The sequence below is a fragment of the Puccinia triticina genome, chromosome 2A (assembly GCF_026914185.1).
Source record: "Puccinia triticina chromosome 2A, complete sequence".
NCBI lineage: Eukaryota > Fungi > Basidiomycota > Pucciniomycetes > Pucciniales > Pucciniaceae > Puccinia > Puccinia triticina.
The window spans coordinates 604,376-629,651 of record NC_070559.1 but is presented as its reverse complement, the minus strand read 5'-3'; the positions used below and the strand labels follow the sequence as shown (position 1 = coordinate 629,651).

At 45.9% G+C, this 25,276-nt stretch overlaps 4 protein-coding genes across 4 annotated transcripts; 3 read left to right on the top strand and 1 right to left on the bottom strand.

The window, feature by feature from the left end:
- Window positions 1-1,382: 1,382 nt before the first annotated feature.
- PtA15_2A78 (uncharacterized protein) lies at window positions 1,383-1,661 on the top strand (the record flags this gene model as incomplete). The annotated part of the gene is made up of 2 exons (XM_053166846.1): window positions 1,383-1,485; window positions 1,552-1,661. The coding sequence occupies 2 exons, from the start codon at window positions 1,383-1,385 to the stop codon at window positions 1,659-1,661; spliced, it is 213 nt and encodes a 70-aa protein (XP_053017322.1).
- A 9,308-nt stretch (window positions 1,662-10,969) lies between these two features.
- Window positions 10,970-11,201, top strand: PtA15_2A77 (uncharacterized protein; the record flags this gene model as incomplete). The annotated part of the gene is made up of 2 exons (XM_053166835.1): window positions 10,970-11,018; window positions 11,092-11,201. The coding sequence occupies 2 exons, from the start codon at window positions 10,970-10,972 to the stop codon at window positions 11,199-11,201; spliced, it is 159 nt and encodes a 52-aa protein (XP_053017321.1).
- Window positions 11,202-17,645: 6,444 nt separating this feature from the next.
- PtA15_2A76 (uncharacterized protein) lies at window positions 17,646-18,491 on the top strand (the record flags this gene model as incomplete). Its single annotated transcript, XM_053166824.1, has 3 exons — window positions 17,646-17,717; window positions 17,806-17,866; window positions 17,935-18,491. 3 exons carry the CDS (start codon window positions 17,646-17,648, stop codon window positions 18,489-18,491), a joined length of 690 nt encoding a protein of 229 aa, XP_053017320.1.
- A 1,349-nt stretch (window positions 18,492-19,840) lies between these two features.
- PtA15_2A75 (uncharacterized protein) lies at window positions 19,841-21,646 on the bottom strand (the record flags this gene model as incomplete). Its single annotated transcript, XM_053166813.1, has 2 exons — window positions 19,841-19,866; window positions 19,936-21,646. The coding sequence occupies 2 exons, from the start codon at window positions 21,644-21,646 to the stop codon at window positions 19,841-19,843; spliced, it is 1,737 nt and encodes a 578-aa protein (XP_053017319.1).
- Between the last annotated feature and the right edge of the window lie 3,630 nt (window positions 21,647-25,276).

The window sequence follows — 25,276 nt, the reverse complement described above, 5'->3', positions numbered from 1 at the left end:
CTTTAAAAACCTCAAACCAACCTGGAGCCCCCTGGAAAGGGCTCCACTGCTCAAAAACAACTGTTGAAGTCTCACCTGTGGGTGTGAGCTGGGGCTGGGCCCCCAGGGAAGGGGCTACACTATTGCTGGGTGTCGGCGGTGGCACAGCCTGGGTCCACCGTCTAATGACGGAGCCCTAGTGTTCTTTTGACGCACCTGGTGACGCGGGCAGGACGTTACAGTCCTTTCTGAGTCACAGGTGCGTGGGGAAGTCGGGCTAGTGACTGGGCACGTCCCAGTCAGTGCCATAGGTGCGACACGGGGACTTGCAGTCCCAGGTGCGCCCTATTGCGTCGTACGACGCCACGGCTGCTGTTGCGTACTGGTTGCGGTTCCAATTCACGCGGGGTAGTCCCGCTGTGTATACACGCTCTGTCGGCGAGGTCCTATGCGTCTAGCGCCCGGTGGTCCGAGCCTCCTTCACCTTGAGATCAGCTTCTGCGGCCAGATGACGGCGGCGGCCGGGCTGGAGCTCCAGGAGGGTCAAAGCCATCTCGATAGCATCCCTCGCGACCCCATACAGACCTAATATTCATTGTTGTGATCGTCCGGAGCCGTTCCAATCATGCCCAGCTAACGCCGGCTTGCCAAGAGCGCTGGGCTCATCCACGTCTTGTCGCTGCTCTACAACAACATCATCCACCAGGCCAAGAGCCGCATGCGCCACCCTTCCTTCTCGCGCGAGTTGGGCAGCAAGCCCGCCGTCATCGCCGGCAACTTCAGAATACGCAATCCTCACCTTGAGATTCAATCAGCTAATTCTTGCTTGGCCGCCTTGCTTGGCTCTCACGCATGTCAGCTACTCACAAGTAATCATACTTTTCTTTTTTTTGCTGGTTAGTCTTGCGGGCTTGATATTCATCATCATGCTGATTACCAATGGTCTTTTCTGATGCTAGACTTGTGCAGCAAAGAACGAGTCATTGCGTATACAAACACTTGCCTTGTCCAATTTGGCTCGGTTGAGATATGTAGGAATTCAATCTTTCAAATCCGAGCAGCCAGAGCTTTGATGAAGTATTAGAAAAACTCAAATAAAGCATGAAAGCTGCGCGTAGTGGCGGTTGGATTGACAGTGATAGCGGGAGCAAACTTGAGATTGCCTTGTGTTGAGTTGTCTGTTAGTCTGCTACCATGATGTATCACCACAGTATAGAGGGCTGTTGGATCGACCCATGAGCACTACCAACCAACCACCCAGCTGGCAGCCACAAGCGTCTGTAGCCTAGTTGGTAAAGGCAGCACTCTAGTATGTGTCTCAGCATAGCTGAGGTCGTGAGTTTGACACTCACCAGACACATCTTCATTTTACAGTCTCTACACCTTGGGGCATTCTCCACATGATGGACAGGTGCCAGGCCACCACAGTTGGCAGTCGGAATGGAAGTGTGCCTCAACCAATCAACAACCATCAATATTTGCTCTATGTCAAGGATAGTGTCCCATGTCGGCGAGGAGATTTAGAAGACAAGGCGCACGCGAATCTGAATCCAATCACCGCACCACTTTCAGCCAACCAAAAACCTATTAACCTACGATTTGTAGATGTTGCCCATCTAAAGACGTATCCACTGATAGTTGTGTTGTTGAACAACCATTTGATCAATCACTTGACATCCTAGAACTCCCAAGAACTGCGACATTTGCCACTTTTTGATACACCAAACAGTCCCTGCATTCCTTGCACGCCTTCAACACCTTTCTCTGCCACAACCTCATCTGGATTGCCTCATGTGCGCCATCACTTCAAGTGGGATTATCTTCCTTTTTCCACCATTTTTGAAGGAACCCACCAGCCTGGTTGTCAGCCACATTTTGTGGCATTGTCATCTCCACCACACAACATTAATTTTGATGAGAGTTATTGGCAGAACAGTTTGAATCAGTAGCAATTTGCTTTTCCCACGGCAGCATCCCCATTTCACAATGAAGCATGTCATGCTTTCCAAAGACCTGTTAATTCTCCTAGCGATTTCACCTTCAATACCCATAATGCTTGCCAAAAAGTAAGCTATTTGCCGGTGCATTCCAAGTCCAATCTCCTTCTCAGCAAGGTATTGGATCTGGGTGAGTCAATCATGAGTTTTCTTTGTCTTGCAAAGTAGAGTTTTGATGTCTTTTGGGTATGAAGACACAACAGTTGTACGACTGCCACCAAAATTTCAAACTTTGAGGTCATCAAGCCCATGATCTCTATGGCAATCTGCAAACTGAGAAGCTATTGAGATGCACGTCTCTGTAAGAATTCTTTCAGAGGCCACTCCAACTTTGTCCAGAGCCAGCTGCTCCAACTAATTCCATCCTCAAACTCCCCACCCTTGCCCACCATCATCAGCATCTCTCTACCCTCCATCATCTTTCTCCACAAACTAAGCTTTCTTCACCCATTTTATCCGGTGTAAATTTCCATTCATAGATTATGTAAATAGTTTTGTTTTTCTAGATTAATGTGACTACCTTTTGCATGACTATCACATCCATCCTTGCAAGAAAATTGGAAGTTTTCACCACAAAGACAAAATGAAACTACACACTGCATCTCCCAGCAAATTTACTTGTGACAACCTCTTGGAGTTAGATTTAATTGAAATTTTGGCAAGTACTATATGATTGGGTTTTGCTGATCAATCTATGCAGCTTAATTTTTTTATAAAAAAAAAACCTAAACAACTTAAAATTGTTGTGACAGATATGTAGTTCTTCAGGAGTTTCTGAGTTAGGTATATGATTTTGCACATACTAATGAAATCATCATTCAGGTGACAGGGAGCCGGTTGATACCCTTGGCGTCCGCCGCGATCAGTCCTAGCATTTATAGTGTCAAGGAGGACCCGAGGGTGAGTTTGGGGTGACCCTGGAGTGTCAAAAGGCAAACACAGTCCTCTAGCTTGGCATGATTATGGTATTCAAAATTGCATAAGATTTTTTTACATAAAATCATAAACTGCAAAGAGGGATGGGGAAAGCTCTCATGGTTTTACTTGCTGCCCCTGTCAGCCTTAGAGATACATCAAGTATCCAAAAGACTGAAATAACTTAGTAAATAATAATAATAATAATTATATTATTATTGCAGAATCAGATTCCTCATCATAAATTAAGGGGGGTCACCCACTCAAAGTAACCCCTTATTCCTATTCCTTCATGTACTAATTGTATAAATAAGAATTGGCCCCAGAAAGCGCCCAAAACATAGTATTACATACAAAAATTTTGGAAAACAAATAAAGTACATGAAAATAAACTTTTGTACAGTAATGAGTAATATTACTCGTGTAAAAATACCCCGTGAAAGTATTATGTAGACTTCTACTGAAGCTCTTTCACATGACAATTGGTTAAAAATATGTCATGTGACAGAGTCAGGGAAATTAGTCTATTACAATAAAAATAAATTGCCCACAGCCAAGCCCTTTTCACGGCTACACCCCTGGATACTCCCATAGGTAGAAAAGGACTCAGTGTTTACGCCCACTGAGGTCCCCTCTATAAATAGAGGCCTATTTGGCCCTCAGGAAAAGATCCCCCAGACCATTCACCGCCCATAAACTGTAAGTTTGCCGTGAATATTCTCCTCTGCTACTATTGTAGCCACTTTTCCTTATAAACCATCCCCAGCACGTAAAATCCACTGGATTAAACCCTTTAAATCATCAAAAATTCCTTATTAGAATATTTAAAGCTTTATCCTTATAAGTAGTTGCCGTAAGACCACCGCCTCTGTCAAGCAGCCAATAATTTTAAGTGCTTACCACCTACTTTTTACGCTAAATTAATTCCCTGTAATTAATAATTACATATTATTAATTACATAATTAATCCCTCCTCTGTTACAGAGTGTGAAACCCTTGTAGTGGCCATATTTGCCACGTAACAAGTTTGGTAATTTAAAATTACCAGTGTTTAAATCAGTACAGTTATAGTAATGGGGCCCAAAACCCTTATTTTGAAGGGTTTTCTGCCCTAAGTTTCATAAACAGAGCTGTCAGCCCCTACCAATGAAAAAGATTCGTTATTTGCCTTTGGGGCTTGCAACAACAGGTAAACTGTGGGGTAGTCCAGTGCTAAGGGCCAACTGGGCCTCCCAATGGCATCACTGCCTGAGCATTGCTTGGACGTGTGCCCACCCATCTCTGTGAATCCTGCAACCATTGAGACCACTCTCTTGGCCGTAGTCCTGATAATCTTGTTGTGAAGGAACCACTCAGTAAGATGTATAAGTTGATGATTGGGCTGTTACCATTACATTAGGCTCAGTTGTCCCAACTGTCATCATCTGTACTATCCACCTCATTTTCCTGAAAGCTGGTTTTTGGTTTCTGCATAACTGGGTCTTGCACATTCAATGTCAATTTTTGCTTATCTATATAGTGATCATTATACAATAAATTTGTCAATTTTCATAAGATTTCACAATAATCCACAGTACAGTACATTTCTGCCAGATGGTGCCTAACTAATTTTTTGAACATTTGTGACATGCAGTGTTAGTGTAGTCTAAGATCTCTTAGCTTAGGCCCCATTTAGACGCTGTGTTGTATGTGATAAATAATCTAATTTTCAGTGTAGGGGTTTTGTGTTATACATCTGACAATTTATAACCTGATGGAATTTTTCCCTTGACTTGATTGTGGAAGATAAAATAATTTTTATTTTTTCTCTGGACAAAGCCATGGTGATGAGGGTCATCTTTCTCTGGGCTGGAAAAAATATACACATCAAAAAAGTGATTTATCTATACACTCTCCTTTCTACCTGAAAAAGGTTTATCCAAAAGTCCCAGCCAAATTGGCTGGCAAGTTTTGCTGATGTTTAAAATCAGCAAGCTTAAGAAATACTCACGTGAGCTGTCTAATCTGTCTCATTTGTATGTCTCAATGCAACTTTTACCGTCCCAATTTCTTGTCCCTTCTCTCTCTCCCTCACCCCTTCCCCCTCTTAATATATCTACAAACACCTTTCTGGCAATATCATCAACATTGGCAAGATTTAGAAAATGAAGTGGCATAATCTCTATCCAAACTTCAGTTACTGCCCATCAATTCTTATCATGTAGCTGATTACATGAAGTGTTATCAAAACAACTCACATTCCACAAATTGATATCAAACAGTACAGCTGATGTTCAACTGAACTGAATTTAGATCTCATAAAATACGACAGTCCAACTTTCAAGAAAATCAACACCTTCCAAATATGGTGCAGGGGACAATGAAATTCAGTGTGTGGTTATTGCATCTTACTGTGCTGGATTGGTACAAGATTCAAGTTTCAACAGGGTGGGGAATTGATGTGTGGGACTGGCACAAGGTGGCAGGAATTTTAATAAAAATGATTTTTATTCTATCTGTTTCAGTGCTTGCCATGAAATGTTTTCATCACAAGCCATTGTAGCCATGATTACGTACTCATTTGAGATAGGATAATGTTTTAACTTTTGGATCAAGTCTTGGTATGCTTTGGACATTTGTTCCTGTTTTTTTAGTTGATCCCTCCTTGATTAGGTAACCATTCCACTGGATTTGATTTGAAAATTTATGCCCCTTCCCAGTTTATTTGATACTAGAGGCCAAGGCGGCTCCGCCACTGCAGGGCACCAATCCATCCTCCTTTCCTGCCAAAAAGCTCCCCAAGTCACCTCATTAGCCCTTCAATATTTGGGTCTCCATCCACTGATATTCCTCCCCCCCCCCACCCCACTGGCCTATCTCAGCAGAAATCAACAGAAATTCTTCCTGAAGCAGGGCAAGCAGGGACTGGGTGTGTCACAATTCAGGAGACTTGAATGCATTCATTTAAATCATGGTTCTTGAGATTTTCAAACTTGGCCTTACAGCAACAGAGGAAACAAGCAAGCATTTCACCTCCCCAATTTGGAGTGTTTGACCCCCTTTGCTATCCAAGCCGTCTTAATCACATCTCATGGAATAGCAGCCACATCAAAACACTCCTCATATGGTATTTAGATTTTAAAAACTTACCTCACCCAGAATTTTATTCCATAATCGTTATTGGAATTTTGTCAATAAAAATGCTGCTTAATTTCTAATGGTATAATATTTGGAAGTTATCCAAGCTTAAAATAGTAGATCTTTCTACACAATAAACAGTGCAAAATTATAAAAAGCCAAGAAGAAATTCATGTATTTATGATCAGATGTATCAATACCACAGAATTTGGAAACAAATTATGAACTCAGTGCTCATCTGTGCACAGCTCAGCCAGCTCAGGGTGCGACTACACATGCGAATGACCGGTCTGAGGGGCCTCGGTCTTCCATCCATCCCTAAGACCGGTCATTGCAGTGCTATACATGCGGATGACCGGCCTTCCGCAGGCCGGTCATCACAGCACTACACGTGCGGATGACCGGCCTGAGGGATTGAGGGACAACCGAGGCGGATCATCCACACGTGTAGTCTTGCAATAACCGGCCTGAGGAAGGCCGGTCATCTGCATGTATAGCGCTGCGATGACCGGTCTTAGGGATGGATGGAAGACCGAGGCCCCTCAGACCGGTCATTCGCATGTGTAGTGCTGCAATGACTGGCCTGAGGGATGGCTGGAAGACTGATGCCGGTCATCGCTGGGTACACATTGTGCCAGTCATCGTGTCTCAGTCCACTCAATGACTGGCGTTGTGGAACTCCTACCGTGCCAGGCGGTAGGCAGAGCATTGAGGGGAAAGGTGCTGTTGAGGCTGCCCTCGTGGTGGTCCGGATGAAGAGCGATGAGGATCAGAAAAGGTGATAGCGTTGGGGGGAAGGATTTTGTTGAGACGACGGGGATGGAGTACCGTTGGCGGTGGTTAGTATGTTGGAGATCAGATGATAATAATAAGGGGATCAGGGATAAAGGATCAGGAATAGTGCTGGGGATACTGCCAGCGGATCAGAAAAGAGTGATGGAATTTCTCTTGGATCAGAGCAAGTCCCATGCCGTCCCATCCTCCAAGTTTGAACTCAAACTTGGACTCTGGGGAGTGACATGTCATCACATCCCTAACTACAAAACAACACCACAAGGAGAGAAAAGAAAACAAAACACAACAACAACCAACAGAAGAGAAGAAATAAAACAAACAAGATGAAAGAAACCCACATGACTCATGTGTTAGGACCAAGAAACATGAAAAAGAGCATAAAGAGACAGAAGGGGGAAGGGATCTTGAAGGATATATTGAGAATGAGGGGCTTGATAAGAATCTTGAGGCTGAAGAGTCTTGCTGTTGAGATGTCTGATCTTGATGAATTCTGGATTTTGATGATCTTGAGGCCCTGTACCCATCTGGCCACCACAGCGTGTGCCGGTCATTGAGTGGGTTGTTTACCCTCTTGATGGCCAGTGTGTGCCAGCATCGAGAGGGTTGTGTACATACTCAATGAGCTGCGATGACCGGTCTTAGGGATGGATACCAAGGCCCCTCAGACCGGTCATTCGCATGTGTAGTGCTGCAATGACTGGCCTGACTCAGGCCAGTCATTGTGCCCCGTGGCAACGACCGCTGGTGCATTGAGGATAGGGGCGCCACCGGGGCAGTTATGATAGGAGGAGGGTGGCGTGGCCGTGGTCTGGGTAAGCAGGCGGTGCGGTTAGATGGTGCCTGTGGGTAAATATATAAGGAAGGGGATTAGGGATTCATTGATCCGCAGGGGATTCGGTTTCGTCCGCCCCCTCCCTGGGAACCCCCTAACTGCTTGGTTAGGCCCTCCCTGGCTAGTTTACCAACCGGCCCTCTTTTGCTCGTTGCTCCGGCACAGCTGGAGGGTCATCCATAGGGCCTTCGGGCCTTTGGGGATATTCAATGTGCCTAGTGAGAAGAATGGGGCATTTTTGCCCCATTTTGTCAGAAAAAAAACACCCCAAAACCTAGATCTGCAGGTCTAGAATTCTGTGGATTTAAGAAAGTGGGACTATTGATATTATCACTGGTAACATATGGATTGACATCCTGAAGAAAATTTGGTCAAATTTTCAAACCACTAGCTATTGGCAATGAGGAAAATCATTTAAGTTAAGTTTGTCAGATGGAGGGTTGTGTTTAATTTTTCAAGGCAGATTTCTAATGCTCAAATTATTGACTCCCAGGAAGTACAGCGGCGCAGCCGCCTTGGCCTCTAGTAAATCATAAAAGCATAAAATATTTTTTGCAGGGGATATGACTGTCTGATTATGTAATACAAAATTTCCTCATCAAAATATTTTTATGATTTTATGATTTACTAGAGGATACGGCGGCTTCGCCGCTGTGGGTACAAGCCTCAGGCTGAACCTTCACTCCCCCCAAGGGCTCACAGAAGCTATGACACGTTTGCGCCATGCATAATCCCACTATTTTCACCTGAACCTTGTCCAAGCAAAACATACCAGACAATAATCCCCGCCGCCTTACAAAGCTTAAAGTGCCCAGTCTTATAGAGCCTGACATTGGACAGCCTATAGTATCATCAATCTCAACATGGTTTGTGTTAAGGAGATTTGTTCAGGTGACAAGCATGAGTCTCATCACTATCAAAAGGCTATTAATTGAACAATTGCTAAAGTCAAGGGTCTGCTTCCGCACTGATTTCAGTCAGCCGGCAAGAAAATTATACCTGTGATAAACAGGTAAACCTAATTGAAAGCAACCCATACTGTCCGTACAAGTCATTCTTCGGAATCAAATGCGCCGGAGAAGCGACCGGAGACTACCTTCTATGAGCAATCAACGATTAATTGGATACAACGAAGATAAGACTTGTAAAAAATTGTCTTACTCTAACAATACACCGTCCGGTTTGGATTTGCACACCTATCAACAAGCCAGAGAACCAGAGTAAGACAATTTTTTACAAGTCTTATCTTCATGTACCCGACATCTATCATGGATACCTTGTCTACTATTAAGACACGAACCAGCTGCCATCTCTTTCTGAGAGCAGTACTGGAGCCTACTTTGCGTACACACGCCAATATTGGGTCTGTGCCCAGCTGTATACCAGCAAATGAGTGAAGCGTGGTTCCAGATTGTGAGCCGGCGTCTCTTATGTGACGTGCGGACACAAAGGAAATAAGGGGCGATATTTTGTAATTTCAAATATAAAGGTATTACAACGTGTAGAAGAGGAATAAGATGAAGGTTTAGACTTTTATTTATGCTTTTAGTTTTTCTTTGAGCGCTTTCAACTTAAAGTTGAGCGTGAATAAGCTAGCAAAGAGTCACTAGCCTCTTCTTCAAAGGAAACTGAAGAAGGTCTGATTCAGGTAAACCTGTAATCAGCCCTAGTTTTTTAGACTAAAGGAAACTAGTCAAGGCTTTTTACTGGGAAACCTATGTGGTTTTCAGGTTGTACCACCAAACACGGAGAAAAGAATAATTTATCAAGTTTGATTGGATATTCAATTTCAAGTTATTCAGGCGCAGTGCGCATAATGAAGAGAAGGGAGGAAGAGAGGGAGAGGGAAAGGAATGGTCAAATCACGAAGGGGACTAAGAAAGAGAAGAGAAAGGTATTCATAGTTACCAGGAAGGTTACTTACTTGCAAGTACTGTGCACTTTAGTGGGAGTATTTGGGAGTAAGGCCTTCGAGTTTTGCGGATGGAAGCGCTGGATGTAACTGGTGAATATTTTTCTGGTCTGATTTCGAAGTGGGGGAAAGTCCGCTCAGGTCAGGAGGGGCGGGTATAAGTGAAAAATTGAGGAACTTCCTCTATTTTTCCAGAAATTTCTATTAGTTTCAAATAATAGTGCGCTCTACATTGCGCAATAGAATATAGATTGAATACAATTCAATTACATTGAATTTATATGTATATATAATATATATATATAAAAGCACTTATGTAATCCGTAGCACAGGTGCGCGGAACAATTCTATAGCGCTCCTGCGCTTCAGAATACAATGAATAATAAAGTAATAAAATAGAATAGAATAAAATAAAATAAAATAAAATAAAATAAAATAAAATAAAATAAAATAAAATAAAATAAAATAAAATAAAATAAAATAAAGTATAAAAACATCAAATATTATTAATAATTCATTACTATTATTATATCAATATTTAAAGGGATAAAAGGAAGACTTTTGGACATGTAAACATGTCTCTAAGGCTGACACAGATATACAGCACGCTGCGGCTCCGGTTGAGGCTGTTACGACGAGCTCGCCGGCTTTGTTTGGATATATAATTTTCAGTTCTTCGATGATCCCCCTCAGGATTGTGCTTTTGCCTGTGCCTCCAGAACCTGTTATGAAGTAGTTGCCATTCTGTTTTACGCAGCTGTGAACTACATCTTGCTGACGTCTGGTCAGAGTTGTCATTGCCGACCGTATCTAGTGCCTGCGCAGCGCGCTGCTCGAACACAACAAGTGAAAAGTATGGCTCTGAAGTATTTGCCAACCAGAGGTGATGTTAAAGAAGTGGGAGAATGTGACGAGATATGCGTGGCGTGCAGTAGACCTATGATATCTATCACCTACCAAGCCCGATCTGCAGATGAGCCTGCAAGGCACGTGAAAACTTGCACTTCCTGCCCTCTTAACCCTAACAAACTTGACTCTAGCCAGCTAGCTTTCGTCCCAGATTATGGTCACAAACAGTATGTGACCAGCAGAAGATGTGATACTAATCGCCGCGTGGCGGCGACGTGCGTGAGCTCGCACTGGGAAATTAGGGCTAACTTCACTGTGGCTCTTAATGAATTGATGGGCGCCAGTTGCTGCTCTCTTACACAAAGAGCTTACAGCCCTATGTTGTGCAAAACGGAGGTGCAAAGTGTCCAACGTTTAACCCACTGTCTTATCAACACTGAGAATCTAACCTGCCAGGTTGTAGCTCAAAAGTTCGAAGTTTGCCCGGGGGTGACTCTGATGCAAAGACAAAATCACAAGGTCGCTTGTCTACCAAACGGCTTGACCAGATATGTAACGCGAGTGTGCGAGAATATGAGTTTCAAGAGCCTAAGTGTGACGGCCAAAGTACACGAGCCTAGAAGTTGCTGCATCTCAATGAAACTTGATAATGAGCATGACAGTAGCGTAATATCATTTGTCAGGGTCACGTACAGCGCCGGCTTGTGTCCCGACAGGCTTGATAAATGTTGGAAATACAGCGGCCTCAGAGGCCTACTATGCTCGAAACCAAGAGCTCACGATGCTGGACAAGCAGGCGACCTAGACCATGTGTTTACTACCAAACCTGATGGCCAAAGGTGTATAGTGGCCCGCCTTGGGATGGTGTGGGGTTACTTCACCACGCGCGCTTAATAGGCTTGAGTCTGCCCCCGTCAGTACTGCACTGTCAGAAGGTCAGTATGTTGGTGCCGTACTGGATGCAGAATTGGTGGCCGGCAAGAAACCTCTGTTTACCCGGCACCCCAATAGACTCGAATTCAACCCTATTGTCGTCGCCAGTGTGGGAGAAATGAAGTAATTTACAGTAACCTGCCTAAAGTCGAACTATACATGTGTGTCAGCCTCATTTTGTCAGGTTCAAACCTTGTAGCGCATACCTTGTGAACTACTACAATATAATAATTGGGCCCCAGGCCTGGATGCTTCCCGCAAGTCATCAAGAGCTCACGATTGTGCCGACGGCGTTGACAAGCAGGTGTTGAAAATCCGAGTTAGTTCTTGTCTCGGGTGAATGAATAGGAGTTGCCGATGTGAAGTCAAGTTCAAGGGCCCCATCGCGACTGAACCCAGAAATTGAGCCCTTCATCGAGTAACTACGGCGAAACGCTATATTTTTCCCGCTGAAAACCCTTGCGCTTAAGTTCACGGGAAAAAATGGCATAGCCCCAGCCCCGCTTGACCTCAGAGAAGCCCAAAGAGGATTATTCTCTGCAACACCTAACCTGTCTATATCCAAAGAAATCTGAGAGAGAGTATCAGCAAGCTATCAAACAGGTCAGATTATTTCGACTGACATCACCCTCAACAAAAATATCGCCTCAAAAGTTTAGGCGGTCTGTTTTGCCAAGGGAATTTTCCATTGATTCAAGGGCACGATTGTAACAGTCCCCTGGTAGGGCCCGATAAGCAAGTCCGGTCTGCGTGGTGATAGAAAATGTATGGTTTAGCGTGCAATTAAACAGCTGCGGTCTTTCTCGAACTGCGCGGAACAGAACATCATGGTAGCGGCCTGGGTCGAGCTGGTCAGTACTGTGTCTGTGCAATCATGCATTGCGTTGAAATATGGTTTTGACATACCTGAATTGAGTGGGGGAGGATGGGACTGGAATAACGTGGTATTAGCTACAGGTTGTCTGAGTATTACCTACGGGGGCGGTGTTGACGCCGAGGAGGGCCGCTTTGTCGGATACTGGTGATAGGGCTTGGGAAAGGAGGAATGCGTTGGGATGGGGTTTGACAGTATGGCTGGAAGCATAAAACGAGGCGAGTTATGTTGGTCCTCCCGCTGGGGCGACCTGGGATGCTGTAATTCCAGCTACCGGTAACCCCCAACCTCTCCGCTGTCGCACTTGCGCAGTCTGAGAGGCAAAGAGTGGGCCCCCCACTGGTCACAGCCTTTGCTGCGGGCCGGGGGCCTTCACGTCCATCCCTTTTGACCTGTGCGCTTGACGCGGGCTGGGGGGTGAGCCTGTGGACACAGCACTTTTGCTGATGTTGGAGGGCTAGGTTTAGTTTTCTAAAGCTGCGGTTTCGCGTATTTTGTGTGGTTTTGTTTGGCTTTTTGTAAAGGGGAAACCGTTGTATTTTTTTTCTTGTTTAGCTATTTGTATAGGAGAAACCATTGTGTTTTTTTGTCATTTGACTACTTATAGGGGGAACCCTTGAATTTTTTTTTTGAGGATCTCAGTTTTGTGTGTCTTTAATAAACTTGGATGCATGCATAAAATTATGCAAACCAACTTTGAACACCAAAGATTTTGAATACCAAAAAAAATCTGATTCTAATAGTACCAGAGGCTGTGAAAATTCAGAGGGGTATGTGGTGATATGTGGGTTAGAAGTAATTTTTCAACATTTGGCTGGGCAGCCTCAAGCCAAATGTTGGACATTAGGCACAAGTCCCTCCCGCAAGCGGGTCGCAAGCACATGTGTAGTTTGCTTTTTTTTTTTTTTTTTTAAGTGTAACTTGGCCGTTTGGCATTGCACACTATGAATCTAAGTAACAACCTTGTGAAATGATGAAACACATGATCAATCTAAGGCCCTGTTTGGCACTGATATCATTATAGGTGATATAATTGCTGATTAATTCAATAAAAAATTCAAAATTCAACATAAAGCCTCCAAATTTTTTTTGTAGGCAACCTACAGTGCTGGTCTCTTCAACTGTGAACCCAGAATCAACTTATCCAGCCATCTTCAGCACCATAATACCATTATATCACTTCATATTGGTTAGAGATGGCTCCGTCACACCCGGGTACCCGCACGGGTGCGGGTACCCGCGGCCTGTTTTGACTGGATCCTGACATCCGTACCCGCATCCGCACTTGTTGGCGGGTACCCGCCGGCCTGGGCGGGTACCCGCGCGGATACCCGCGGATACCCGCTCCTTGAAACTCATCTCGGCGACCGGAAGGGGCCCCTTTCGGTCGAAGAGGGATGACCTCGGCGACCAAAAGGAAGCCGTTCTGGTTGCAATAAGACCTCTGCGACCAGGAGGTTTCCTTCTGTTCACCGAGGTAACTTTGACGACCAGGAGGTTTCCTTCTGGTCGCCGAGGTAACTTCAGCGACCAGGAGGTTGTCTTCTGGTCGCCGAGGTAGCTTCAGCGACCAGGAGGTTAGCTTCTGGTCGCCGAGGTAACCTCGGCGACCAACAGGTTGTCTTCTGGTCGGCGAGGTAACCTCTGCGACCAGGAGGTTACCTGCTGGTCGCGCGCTGAGGTTATTTAACCTCTGCGGACAGGACTATTTCCTCTTGGTCGCCGAGGTTTTACAAACTTCGTGACCAAGATAGTATCCTCCTGGTTGCCGAGGTTTTGTAACCTCTGCGACCGGGAGGATTTTTTCCTCCTGATCGCCGAGATAAAGCCCCGGTGACCGGAAGGAATCCCTCCTGGTCGATGAGGTTATGTGTCCTCGGCGACCAGGTGGGTTTTTCTGGCTGCCAAGGCTGTAAAACCTTGGCAACCGGAAGGAATCAGGCCTTCCGGTTGAAGCGGTGGGCGGGTGCGGGCGGGTGTGGGTTGAATTATCTGGGTACCCGCCCACTTTTTCCCGGAATCTCAGACATCCGCACCCGCACCCGCACCCGCTGGCGGGTACCCGCCAGCGGATAGCAGGTACCCGCAACGGGTTCGCCGGGGCCATCTCTAATATTGGTCAAAAGTGATATAATGGGATTATGGTGCTGAAGATGGCTGAATCAGTTGAATCTGATTTCAAAGTTGAAGAGACCAGCACTGTAGGTTGCCTGCAAAAAAAATTTGGAAGCTTTTTGTTGAATTTTCTATTTTTTATTGAATTAATCAGCGATTATATCACCTATAATTATATTGGTGCCAAACAGGGCCTAACACAACTACAAATGATGCTAGTGTTATAAGGGTGGAGGGGAACTGAGGATATGCAAAGAACAAAAAAGGAAAAGAAAGGAGACCAAAAACAAGATGTGTTGGAGGAAATATTATTTGGGAAAGTGATCCGAGAAACATCTTGAGTCTTGAAGGAATCTTGCCAAGGCCACTTCAGCCTTCTGGTTTCCAAGAATCGAATCAAGTCGTTCCGCCCTGAAGCGGACCCGACGAAGTTGAAAATGTTTCCAAAGAGCCACCCTAAGGTTTTTAGCCTTTGGGCAAAAGTTCATGAGGTGAACAACCGTTTCCCTGGCCCCACAATTGGGGCACAGGGGATCAAAAGACCTGTGTATACAAAAGAGATGGTGATTCAGTGCGCAATGACCCAAAGCCAGCTGGTTTGTCAAAGAGCTAAAAGCAATGTGGAGACCCGAGGGTGACAATCTCTTTGAGGGGAGGCCTGCCAGGGCGTTTCGATGAACCTTCTTAAAATTGCTCTTGACCACCATGTGTTGCGCTGAGGGGGACTCCAGCGCATCTTTTGCTAGTTCATCAGCCATTTCATTTCCAAGGATGTCCCTATGACCTGGGCACCATACAAAGGTCACCTCCAGATCACCTGGAAGCGCTGCTAATGCTTCATCGATTTCCAAGAATAGTTGCTGGCCTGGTTTGGGGGCCAAGGGGTTGTTGATCCTTCTAATAACACCCTGGTTGTCAACAAAGATAAAGAGGAGGTGTGTGTCTTCCAAACATAACTCTTTAGCCAATCCCAGTGCCGCAAGGACTCCTGCCGCCTCACTCTCATGATTTGATACAAGAGAGTTGCCCCTAACGAAACCGAACTGAACATATTCGCAGCTGGACAAACTGCCGCTCCAGCACCTCCTTTCTCCGGATGGAAAGACCCATCACTGAAAATGATCAAAGTCTTTGGGTACCCACTGTGAGATGAAACAAGCGACTTAACAGAATTGATTGCGGCCTCCTTAGGGGCCTCCAAGTTCAAGAACTTCAGAGCCCAAGCTGGACACGCCCTAAAGTCAAAAGACAGCTTGATTATTTCGGGATCCATCGCCAGGGCTTCCTCCACAATGCTAGAGGCAAGTCCAACCCTTGCTGAGTCTGCAAACTGGGCCACTGTATCTGCCCTACTGCTTAAGATGAGAGAGCGTATGACTTTGTTAGCCTTGGTCACAACAAGTTTTCTATAGAAGAAAGAGAAACTGGTCCTAGTAATTTCAACAGAAAAATCTGACACTGTTGATCTGGTCTGGATGAAACTGTTAGACGTTGATCTGAAGACTCCGAGGGTGAAGATTCCTGCAAGTCGGTTGACTTTCAAGGCCAAGGCAGCAACCTTTGCTTTGTTAGGGTTGGTGGCCCACAACTCGGCCCCATATAGGATTCTGGGGAATAGAACACAACGGATCAGTTTGGCCCTATCCGCTTCTTTAGTGCCCCATTGAGAATTGCCAAAGATTCTTAGCTGATTTATTGTCTTGTGGGCTTTCAGCTTGCTGTCAAGCCAAACTCCCAGCCATTTGACCTCGGATGTTGGGGTCAGAAGGTGATTACCAAAAGGGAAGTCGCCGCTGGGTGTCTTCCTCTTTGTCAGCCATAAAAATTGGGCCTTGGCCTGGTCAAAGATTGCCCCATGGGCATAACCCCACTGTAAGGACCAATATCCCTCAGCCACCAACCTTTCCTTTGGCTCTTCCGCCAAGGCCCCCGCAACTAGATGGACAACGTCATCTACATAACCTATTGAAACTGAGTCTCAAGAAACAGAAAAATCTTTGATCAGCAGAGAGTTGTTATATAGAATATACAAAATTACGGATAATGGGGAACCCTGTGGGAGGCCAAGGCCCTGTTTGGAGCCAATATAAATATAGGTGATATAATCACTTGTAAATTCAATAAAAAATACAAAACTCAACATAAAGAATCCAATTTTTTTTGTAGGAAACCTACAGTACTGGTCTCATCAACTATGAAGTCAGATTTAACTGATTCAGCCATCTTCAACACCATAATACCATTATATTGCTTTGTTTTGGTCAAAAGCAATATAATGGTACTACAGTACTGAATATGGCTGAATCAGTTGAATCTGACTTCATAATTGAAGAGACCAGTATTGTAGGTTGCCCAGAAAAAATATTTGGAGGCTTTATGTTGAATTTTGTAGTTTTCATTGAATTAACCAATGATTATATCACCTATATTTATATCGGCTCCAAACACAAGCTTAACAAAGCCTCCCAGTGAGGCAGCCCCGTAGGGTCTCTGTCTCACAGAGAGGCTTAGCTGCAAAAACCTGTATCTGGCCTGAGAGCCCCAGGAATATCAGCCTGTATCAGGCTTTTTTTCACTTTTTCCTTTTTTGTAACTCAACCGTCAGCCCGCTGAGGCTGCCCCTCAGGACTTAAGAAGTGCTTGGGAGTGCGCTTCTTCTGATGCAACTTAGGCCTTGTAGCTGCCAATATAAGGCCTGATCCTTGCGTTTGAAGTTTTCAAACACTGAGAAAAGCGGACCATATTGAGAGGACTTTTTTTTGTAAATACATGTGGCTTTGTATCAAAATCTGTTTCAATCTATTGAAAGGCAGTTGAATACTGCATTCTTGCTTACATCAGCAGGAATGCGTCTCAAAAAGAGGCCCTTTTCAAACTGCTCTCCAGGCCATGAACCAAGTGCTATCAGCCTGTGACTGCTGCCAAATTAAAGAGGAGAAGCAGGCCTTTCTTTGATAGCCGGGGCGGGACTCAGTTCTTTTGGGAAGTGGGGTTTTTGGGGGCACAAAGTTGGACACCTGCAAAAACCAAGAGCTGTACGCGGGGCTCTCACGCCAGGAATCAGGGATTCCATGCAAGTCCCTCCCTGACGGGAGGTCGCACTTCGTGCGAGGCGCTTCGCGCCGCGCCCCCCGGCAGGCGAGGGACTTGTGCTAAGTTCGCTCCAAACAAAGCCCAAAAGTTTGCCGAGTTGCCGCCTTCGGTCACGCGAGTATACCCGTACCCGGGCGGGAACCTACCCGTACCCGGCGGGGGAGGCGGTGTACACCGCGGGTTCCACCGCGACTAAAATTTCCATCCAGCTTGCCTCGTTTCCTCTCACATCAGATGGCTTCCTTCATCCGCTCCGCATGTCGATCAGCGGCTCACATCTCTCGCAACGCCGTCCCAAACAAAGTGGTAGGTCGCCGTTACACGCCCAAAACTCCCGATTCGGCTGGGGGTTGCTTTAACGAGCTTACTCACTAACATGCCCCATCCATCGCAGTTTCGGAGTCAGCTACCCGCCACCACGGCTCCCCTACGCCTATACGCAACCGCCAAACCTGGTTAGTCACTTCGAATTTTCATTAACAGTTGATCGGCTCTTGACATACCCTCGCATACTCTGAAATAGCTGGCGTGACTATCGCTCCAATCGTTATTCCACCCAAGGATGGCAACAAAAACTCTCCCGATGATAAGGTCCTGATGTTGGATGTCAAGAAGAAGGTGCTGGAACTCTTGGAAAAGGAAGGACCCATGTCGAGACGGAAGATGTACGATGACCATCTTGCCCAAATCTATCCGACCGCACCTTTTGTACCGAATACACCGCCTAGGCCGCTTTGGCTGCGTAAACAGTATACACCTGAGGAAGAGCGAGTCTATCTGACGATGAGCAAGTTCAAGCGTCAACTGATTCGAAGTCTTGCTGCCGATGGAACAGTATCAGTCATAACCGTCCGCAAAGTTCGACACCTGCTGGCGGAGATTGACGAATCGGAGAAATCGGAAGAAATTTTAAACAGGAAGAAAGCAATGGAACGTCTTGTGGCATCTGAAACCGACAAAACGTTTGTTTGGATTCTTGATAGTTGGATCAGATCACTCAAACAAAAATCCTTGGAACGTTCCCAGCGAGAAGCCAAACTCCTCGGTCATACTGCGCCCACTCGATTCAAGAGGGCCTAAACCACACTATTCACTCTACATTTTTAAATCCCAATTCCATTAGGTAGCAATTATCAGCCATTACTCCGTGGGGGGGGGGAGTTCGTGATTGTAAACCGTTTAAAAATGAAAAATAAATGAAAAAGAAATCAACTAGAAGTTCATAAAGATTCTCAAACATACTTGAATACAATGTATAAGTATAAAACTCGACCTGCTTGCAGTGTGAAGCCAAATAGCCTGGTTCACATTGGGCCGCAACCCAATGCAATTCCAATACAATATGTTGGTCCTGATACACCAGATCATATTGCTTACTTTGTATGGTATTGATTGTGGGGGGGGGGGGGGATGTACAAGGGTCTGGTAGCAGCAATGGGCCACTGCACTACACTAACGTTATTGGACAATAACTGTTAGTGTAGCCATTTTATTGACTCCCAAATTCATGCTATTTGTTATCTCAGATCCAAGTATACATACTAACAATAACAGGAAATAACAGCAATAACAACAATAACAGGCCTTTTATTGCTACTAACAAGATACAATAATTACAGTTATTGCTGTTATCCATCACTATTTCCTGGGCAAGTCCCTGTATTGTTAGCAATACAAAAAACAAGATAACAGGAAATGTTGTTATTGTTAGCTGGTTCTGGCTAAAATACACTACACTAACAAATAACATTAGTGTATTGGCCCACCCTTGCTGGTAGGCCCTCACTGGAGATGACTCAGGAAGGGGGTGCTGAGGGACTAGGCAGAGCCATTGTGAATTCTGGTCCAAACTGACTGTGGATTTCTAGTTGGGAGAGAGGATTGCTCTCTTGTAAGTACAAGCTTGAAACAGATGAAGGAGAGAGAAAGATAGAAAAGGTGGCTCACCTAGTTGGGAGAGAGGATTGCTCTCTGCCAACTAGTTGAGCTGGAAGTCAAGTCTAAGTACTTCAAGTCTGTGAGGAGGTTATGTCACCCGTGACCCTGTGTGTGGAACTCCGCTAGTAGGGGGGGGGGGGGGGGGGGGCAATACAAAATTCTATTTCTATCTAAACTCTATTATATATTTTTACGTTTAAGGTTTAACCTTGTTTGGAATTCAGATTCTGTTTTATGATTCAATTTTAGCCACAAAAAAAAAACCCTTTCTATAGGTATAACTGTTTGCCCTAAGACAGGCTCTTCTCAGGGAATTGGTATGCCCCTAGGGAGGTTTCTCCAGATGTGCATAGTCTGTATAAGGGCATCCAAAATTTGTTCTCCAAGGGGGATGCCCTTAGACTGTTTTCACTGTAGGTGAGCCTGAGTATCCAGTAGATGGTTAAAATGCACAGCAAATTTGATTGATTTACAATATGCAACTATGGTGATTATGTTGTCAAGCTGTTGATATAGTCTGTTAAATCAATTGAGAAACAATGAGACAATTGGCATGCTGCTATTAAAACAAATCAATACAACATACCTATTTTGCCAGGTTGTTGAGCTGTTATCCTATCAATGTATCTGTGATGCTGAGCTGAGTAGGAATAGGTGAAGACATTATTAAAGAATTCTTTGACTAACTTTGAAACATGATTTGTCTCCTTCTGGAAAACTCCATTCCTATGAGTGACCATCCACAACTCCAAATAACTCCACATGAGTGGAAGAAATTTAATGGGTCCGCGACGAGCTTTCTGTTTGCTGAGTATTTCGACGGTCTCTTTGAACTGCGGATTACTGCGTGAATCTGGGTCATTGTAGATCTTTGTCCAGTAGTTGAAGGATTCTCGGGCCCGGTTTAGTTCAATTTCCAGGGTTACCTCCTCCTTCCGCGGTACAATTGAATATATCATCTCAACATAAAAGAGATAGAGGGGGAAGAGGACCCCGGCGTCCTGGCAACCGGTAAAGTGAGGTTCAAGGAGATTGTTTTCAAAGTCTATCCCAGTTTCATCGAACCAATGTTGATACCAATGCCTATAATGAGGCACAAAGTCCAGCAGTTTTTTCGCCAATCTCCTCCTTCTTGGACCTGGGTAGTGTGCAGCTTTGTCGTCGGTGCATGACTCGAAAGACCCGGGCGGCTTGACAGTGACAGAACCACGTAAATCGACAGATCGGGGTGGCTTTGAAGACCTGGACGTATGGACAAACCGAAGATACCGATCGGTATCGATGAATTCACTTTCGGGGATGACGAGTTGCTTGTTCCGGATCGCTTGGGGCTGTGTAACGATCCGATCTACTTCCATTTGTTGAACGAGATCCGATGGATCATTAGGTGCAAAGTCAGTCCAATAAAACACTAGTGCTCCCTGTGGATGTAACCTTTCAGAGAACTCTTGCCGTTGGCTATCAGGAAGTGGGATCTCCAATTTGGTTGGGGAGCCCCGTGGCTTTTTCTGGCGGGGATCTGAGGGCGGGAATAAATACCCCGAGAGGGTGGGCATGTATGGCAAACCAGGGCCTGCGATTTTATGAGTATGACTATCCCATACGTGCGGCATACCAGGCGAAGTAATTGGGATGTGACAGTGCAACCGGGTTTTGCCGCGCCGTGGTTTCTTCTGGCGGGTAATTTGACGAGAGCGTTCCGGCAAAGTCTCGAGATCTTGCTTCCGCTTACGAGGAGGTCTTTGGTTGGGTCCGGGGGTGAGGTCGGATGAGGGTGGGAAGGGATACTCCGATGCGGCGGGTACGCCTGACGGACCGCCTCCGATGGTATGGCTGTGACTTTCCGATAGATGCGGCAGACCAGGGTGTGCCTGGCCATGTGGGCCTGGTGTTCCGCCTGCGAGGAACTCTGCAAGGACGTCGAAGTCGTGGGCGCAGAACCCGGGTTCACATAGTTCGTCATAGTCAACCGACACGTTCAGAGCAGCCTGGGAGTTGGTGGGACGTTCTTCAGCAGCAGGTTTGGCAGGATAATGGGCTGGGAGGGGCAAGTGGTGGCTAGCTGATGACCCGGCTGGCAGACCGACAGGGTATAAATGATCGGCTGAGGATGGTTGATGGTGATCAGCTTGTCCAGCCACCGTGGTCGCCGATGAACAAGAGGGAGGGAAGATGTCATTGAGCCCGGGCGCGCGTTCGGCCCAACCATTAAAGTACTCCGTCCATGCTTCCGAGCCTGCCAGCTCGCCGACGAGGATGATCAACATGAGGAGACTGACCCTCAGAATGAAGTTCATCTTCGAAGCGTTACATAAATAGGGGGGTTCACGTTAGGCTGATTTCGAAATCAGTCAAAAAACCTTGTTAAAAATTGATGGCTGCTCATGCAGGTCTATGCAAGGATATTCTAGAAAATAAATAGAGTTCTCAGCGAGACCTCCCCTGTAAAGGCCTTGCTGAAGGGAATGCTTATGCAGTATTTTTTTTAAGTTTATGCAGGAAGGGTGCATGAGATTTGAAACCATCCGTGACCAGCAGCCAAAATCAGGCTAACGTGAACCCCCCTAATACTTGCCTAACTTAACGCAAGTCCCACCTGGTGGGAGGCTCGCTGTGCTGGCCGCGAAGTGGCCCCTCCCGCAGGGAGGGACTAATTGCGGATTATCTCAGATTTCAAGCGGGAGCAGAAAGTACAATTTGGCTGTAAGGTTTTTTAGCTTTTTAATAGCTCTGTCCCCAGCCCCTCCATAGTTCTGAGCCACAACTTTCGGAACCTTTAGCATCTCTTCTACAATCCTGTCAGCTCAGAATTTTTCTATCACCATCGATGTATTTTTAATAATTTTTCAAACAACGGCCTTTCAAAAACTGGACCTGCACAAGGATTCACAAGCCTGCATTGCTTGTAGATCCTGCGGATCCATCAATTTGCAGGCTTTCCAGGTTGTAGATATTTGATATTTAGTATCCTGTGATCACCCAGCTCTGGCCGGACATCTTCGAAGCACCAGTTTTAATCGTTTCCGAGGTCCAAAAGCTTCTGGTTAGGTCTGAGTCAGGGAAAGAAGCATTCCATCAACCCCTCTCTTGTCACAACTCCGTATTAATTTGTGTACACGGCAGTTGCACATATTAAAGTTTTGGTTAGCAAATTGACGTGAGGGGCCAAGTATTGGTCGGCTTGACTGGTCAGCTACCAGCCCCCGCGTCAGCTGTCAAATTGACAGCCAAATAGCCAGCCCACCCGCCGGCATTTGAACTCAGGCAACTTAATGTTAACTTTATGTTAACTTGCCTGGTCAATTCGCCGACAATCAACATTGACCAAACATCTGGGTGGCAAGATGCTGCAAGGCTCAGCCCTAACCCAAAAGGTCAGAGGGGGCTGGGTGTACAAACTCCGCTCATCAGAGGGACACATCACCCTTGGCCCTCACTCATTTTTCCAAGTCCGCTCATCAGAGCACACGTCACCCTCCACACCTCCAGAGTCCACCCTCATCCATTTGCAAAAACCACGAACTCATCACTGGCTGGAATATCCCACTTCCACCACCACTACTACTGATGCTGATTCTAATCACTCAAGCCTTGATCGGCCTGCCTCGTTGAGGATATTTACTATCATCGTGAACGGTAAGTGTATCAAGATCTGGACCCTGATCTCTTCCCTTCTTCACTCCACTCAAGTAAGCACTCTAGGCATCCACTGCATCTAACCTTTTTTGACTTGGAGAGAAGGTTTGGGCTTAGACGGCTTGGATATGAGACTTGACAACAGGAGAATCAAAGGTCGAGCTACCGCGCCACAAAAACATTGTCAAGATTGCCGTCTTCACGCCCGCCATCCGTGAAATGGCCGGCATCCCCGTCAATCTCGAGCAATGGCTGTTGCTAATCTCCTCATTCATCAGGTAAGCATATCCTTTCCCACATACCAAGAAAAAGGGAAGGAAAGATGCCTGAAATATACAAAAAAATGGGTGTTTTTATTATACAAGATGGTACAACGACCAAAGCATATCGTGGATCATTCCTTAACCATCTGTCTGAACCACCTGATACTCAGCACATACTACTCGGCCTATCGGGGGGCTTGACTCCAAATTCCAGCCAAAACCGGCCCGCAAAGCCAGCCAGCAGACTGCTCTCATTCCTCTGCTCAACAGATAAGCAGCCCTTGCCCAGTTGCAAGGTTGTCCAACATTCTCCTTCTTACTTTGATATTCATTATTGTTAGTATATTCCATCTCCCTTCTCTTGCATCTCTTCCTTCTGCTTGATTAATCTTTGTACTCAAAAACCAAAAAGAAAAAGAAAAAAGAAGAAAAAAATGTTGCAAGTGCCTCGCGAGTTGACCTGAGGGTGTCCAAACCAAGATCAGGTTGCGGGGGAAGTGGCAGGCTAATTGGCGGCTGTTTGCCGCCAGCCGGTGGACAACTGCGCCCGTTTGCATTTGTGACCGGGCTTGGGGTTGACGTTGAGTTGCCGCTTGGTTTGGCGGGCCGGAAGGTTTGCCAGCTGTTTGCCCAACTGCTCTCTGGTCGGCGGGCTGACAATTCGGCCGTCAATTTGACGGCTGACGCGGGGGCTGTTTTTTTCCGGTCAACAATGGCTGAGGGGGGACCGTCAATTTGATGGCCGAACTTGCGGCGCTTTTGACCGCGCTATGCAACCGCCGTGTACACCTTGTGGGTGGAACAAAAAAAGTTGGCAATGATCAGAAATTCTGTGTCAGTAAATGCGCATCCACAGATGGATCTTCGGAAGCCAATACATGGTTTTGAATTTTGTTTTGCTACCTCAAACTAGAGTCCAGGATACTTTTGCCACTAGAGATTGGAGTTTTTTGTTTGAGAGGTTGGCATAGACGTCAAAATGTGCGCAAACAGAAAGACTAAAAGACTGTCTACTCAGGTTTTTTATATTTTTTTTTTATTACACTTGATAGGATTGTTTTTGTTTCTTTTGGACTAAATATCAATTCTGCTCCCGCCAAAATTGAGGGGATAGCCAGTAAGCCTCTCCTAAGGAGAGCCCTCCGGGCAAAGTCCCCTGAACCCTCCGTTTGAGAGGCTTAGTTAAGCTAGAATACTTGCCTTGCCAAAGAAACTACGAAGCACGGCAACAACTAGGGCTGGACCCCCTTCCTGATTCCCCCGGGGAACATGCTTATTTGGTTGCTCCTGGTGAGTCCCGGAGGAGGCAGATGTACAGATTGGTGCACTATAATTGTTGACGCAGGGTAAAAACTACCAACCTTGGCTTCTCACAACGTTGTAAATGCTGCGCTGCGCTAAAAAAAGCGGTCATTTAGCGACATGGCTACGTCCCAGAGGCAAGTAGCAGAAGCTGTTGAAAAAACCGCTGAGCTACTCGCTACGCGCAGCGGTTGACCGCTACCCACCGAGGGCAATTAGCGATAGCGCAGCGGAAGTGGAAATCCGCTGCACTATCCGCTAATTTAGCGGATAGCGGAATTTAACTGCATGTTAAACCTCTTTTAACATGATTTAGACCATTTTCTTTCTTCTTTTTCAAACCGCTGCGCTACTGCTGAAGCGCAGCGGTTCAGCGCTATGTGACCGCTGTTTTTAGCGCGCTAAAATTTTTCTTTTTTTCCCAGGAAAACAAAAAGCGGTTAGCCCAGCAGTCTGGCCGCTGCGCGCAGCGGCACAAAAAACTGCTGCGCTAACCGCTTTGCTGCGCTAAAAGCAGCGCAGCTGTTACAATGTTGCTTCTCAAGAGGCGCGCGAGCGCGGTTGCGGAGTGACCTGCAAGGGAGCAACTGTAAAAACAATGGAGGACTTCCAGTGGGCTAATATGCTTGATCTGCTGGGGAAGGCTAAACCTTGCTGGCTGGGAAAATTGATTGAGATCAAGTTTTCACCAGCAAACAAGGTTTGATGGATCCCTCATTTAGCCTT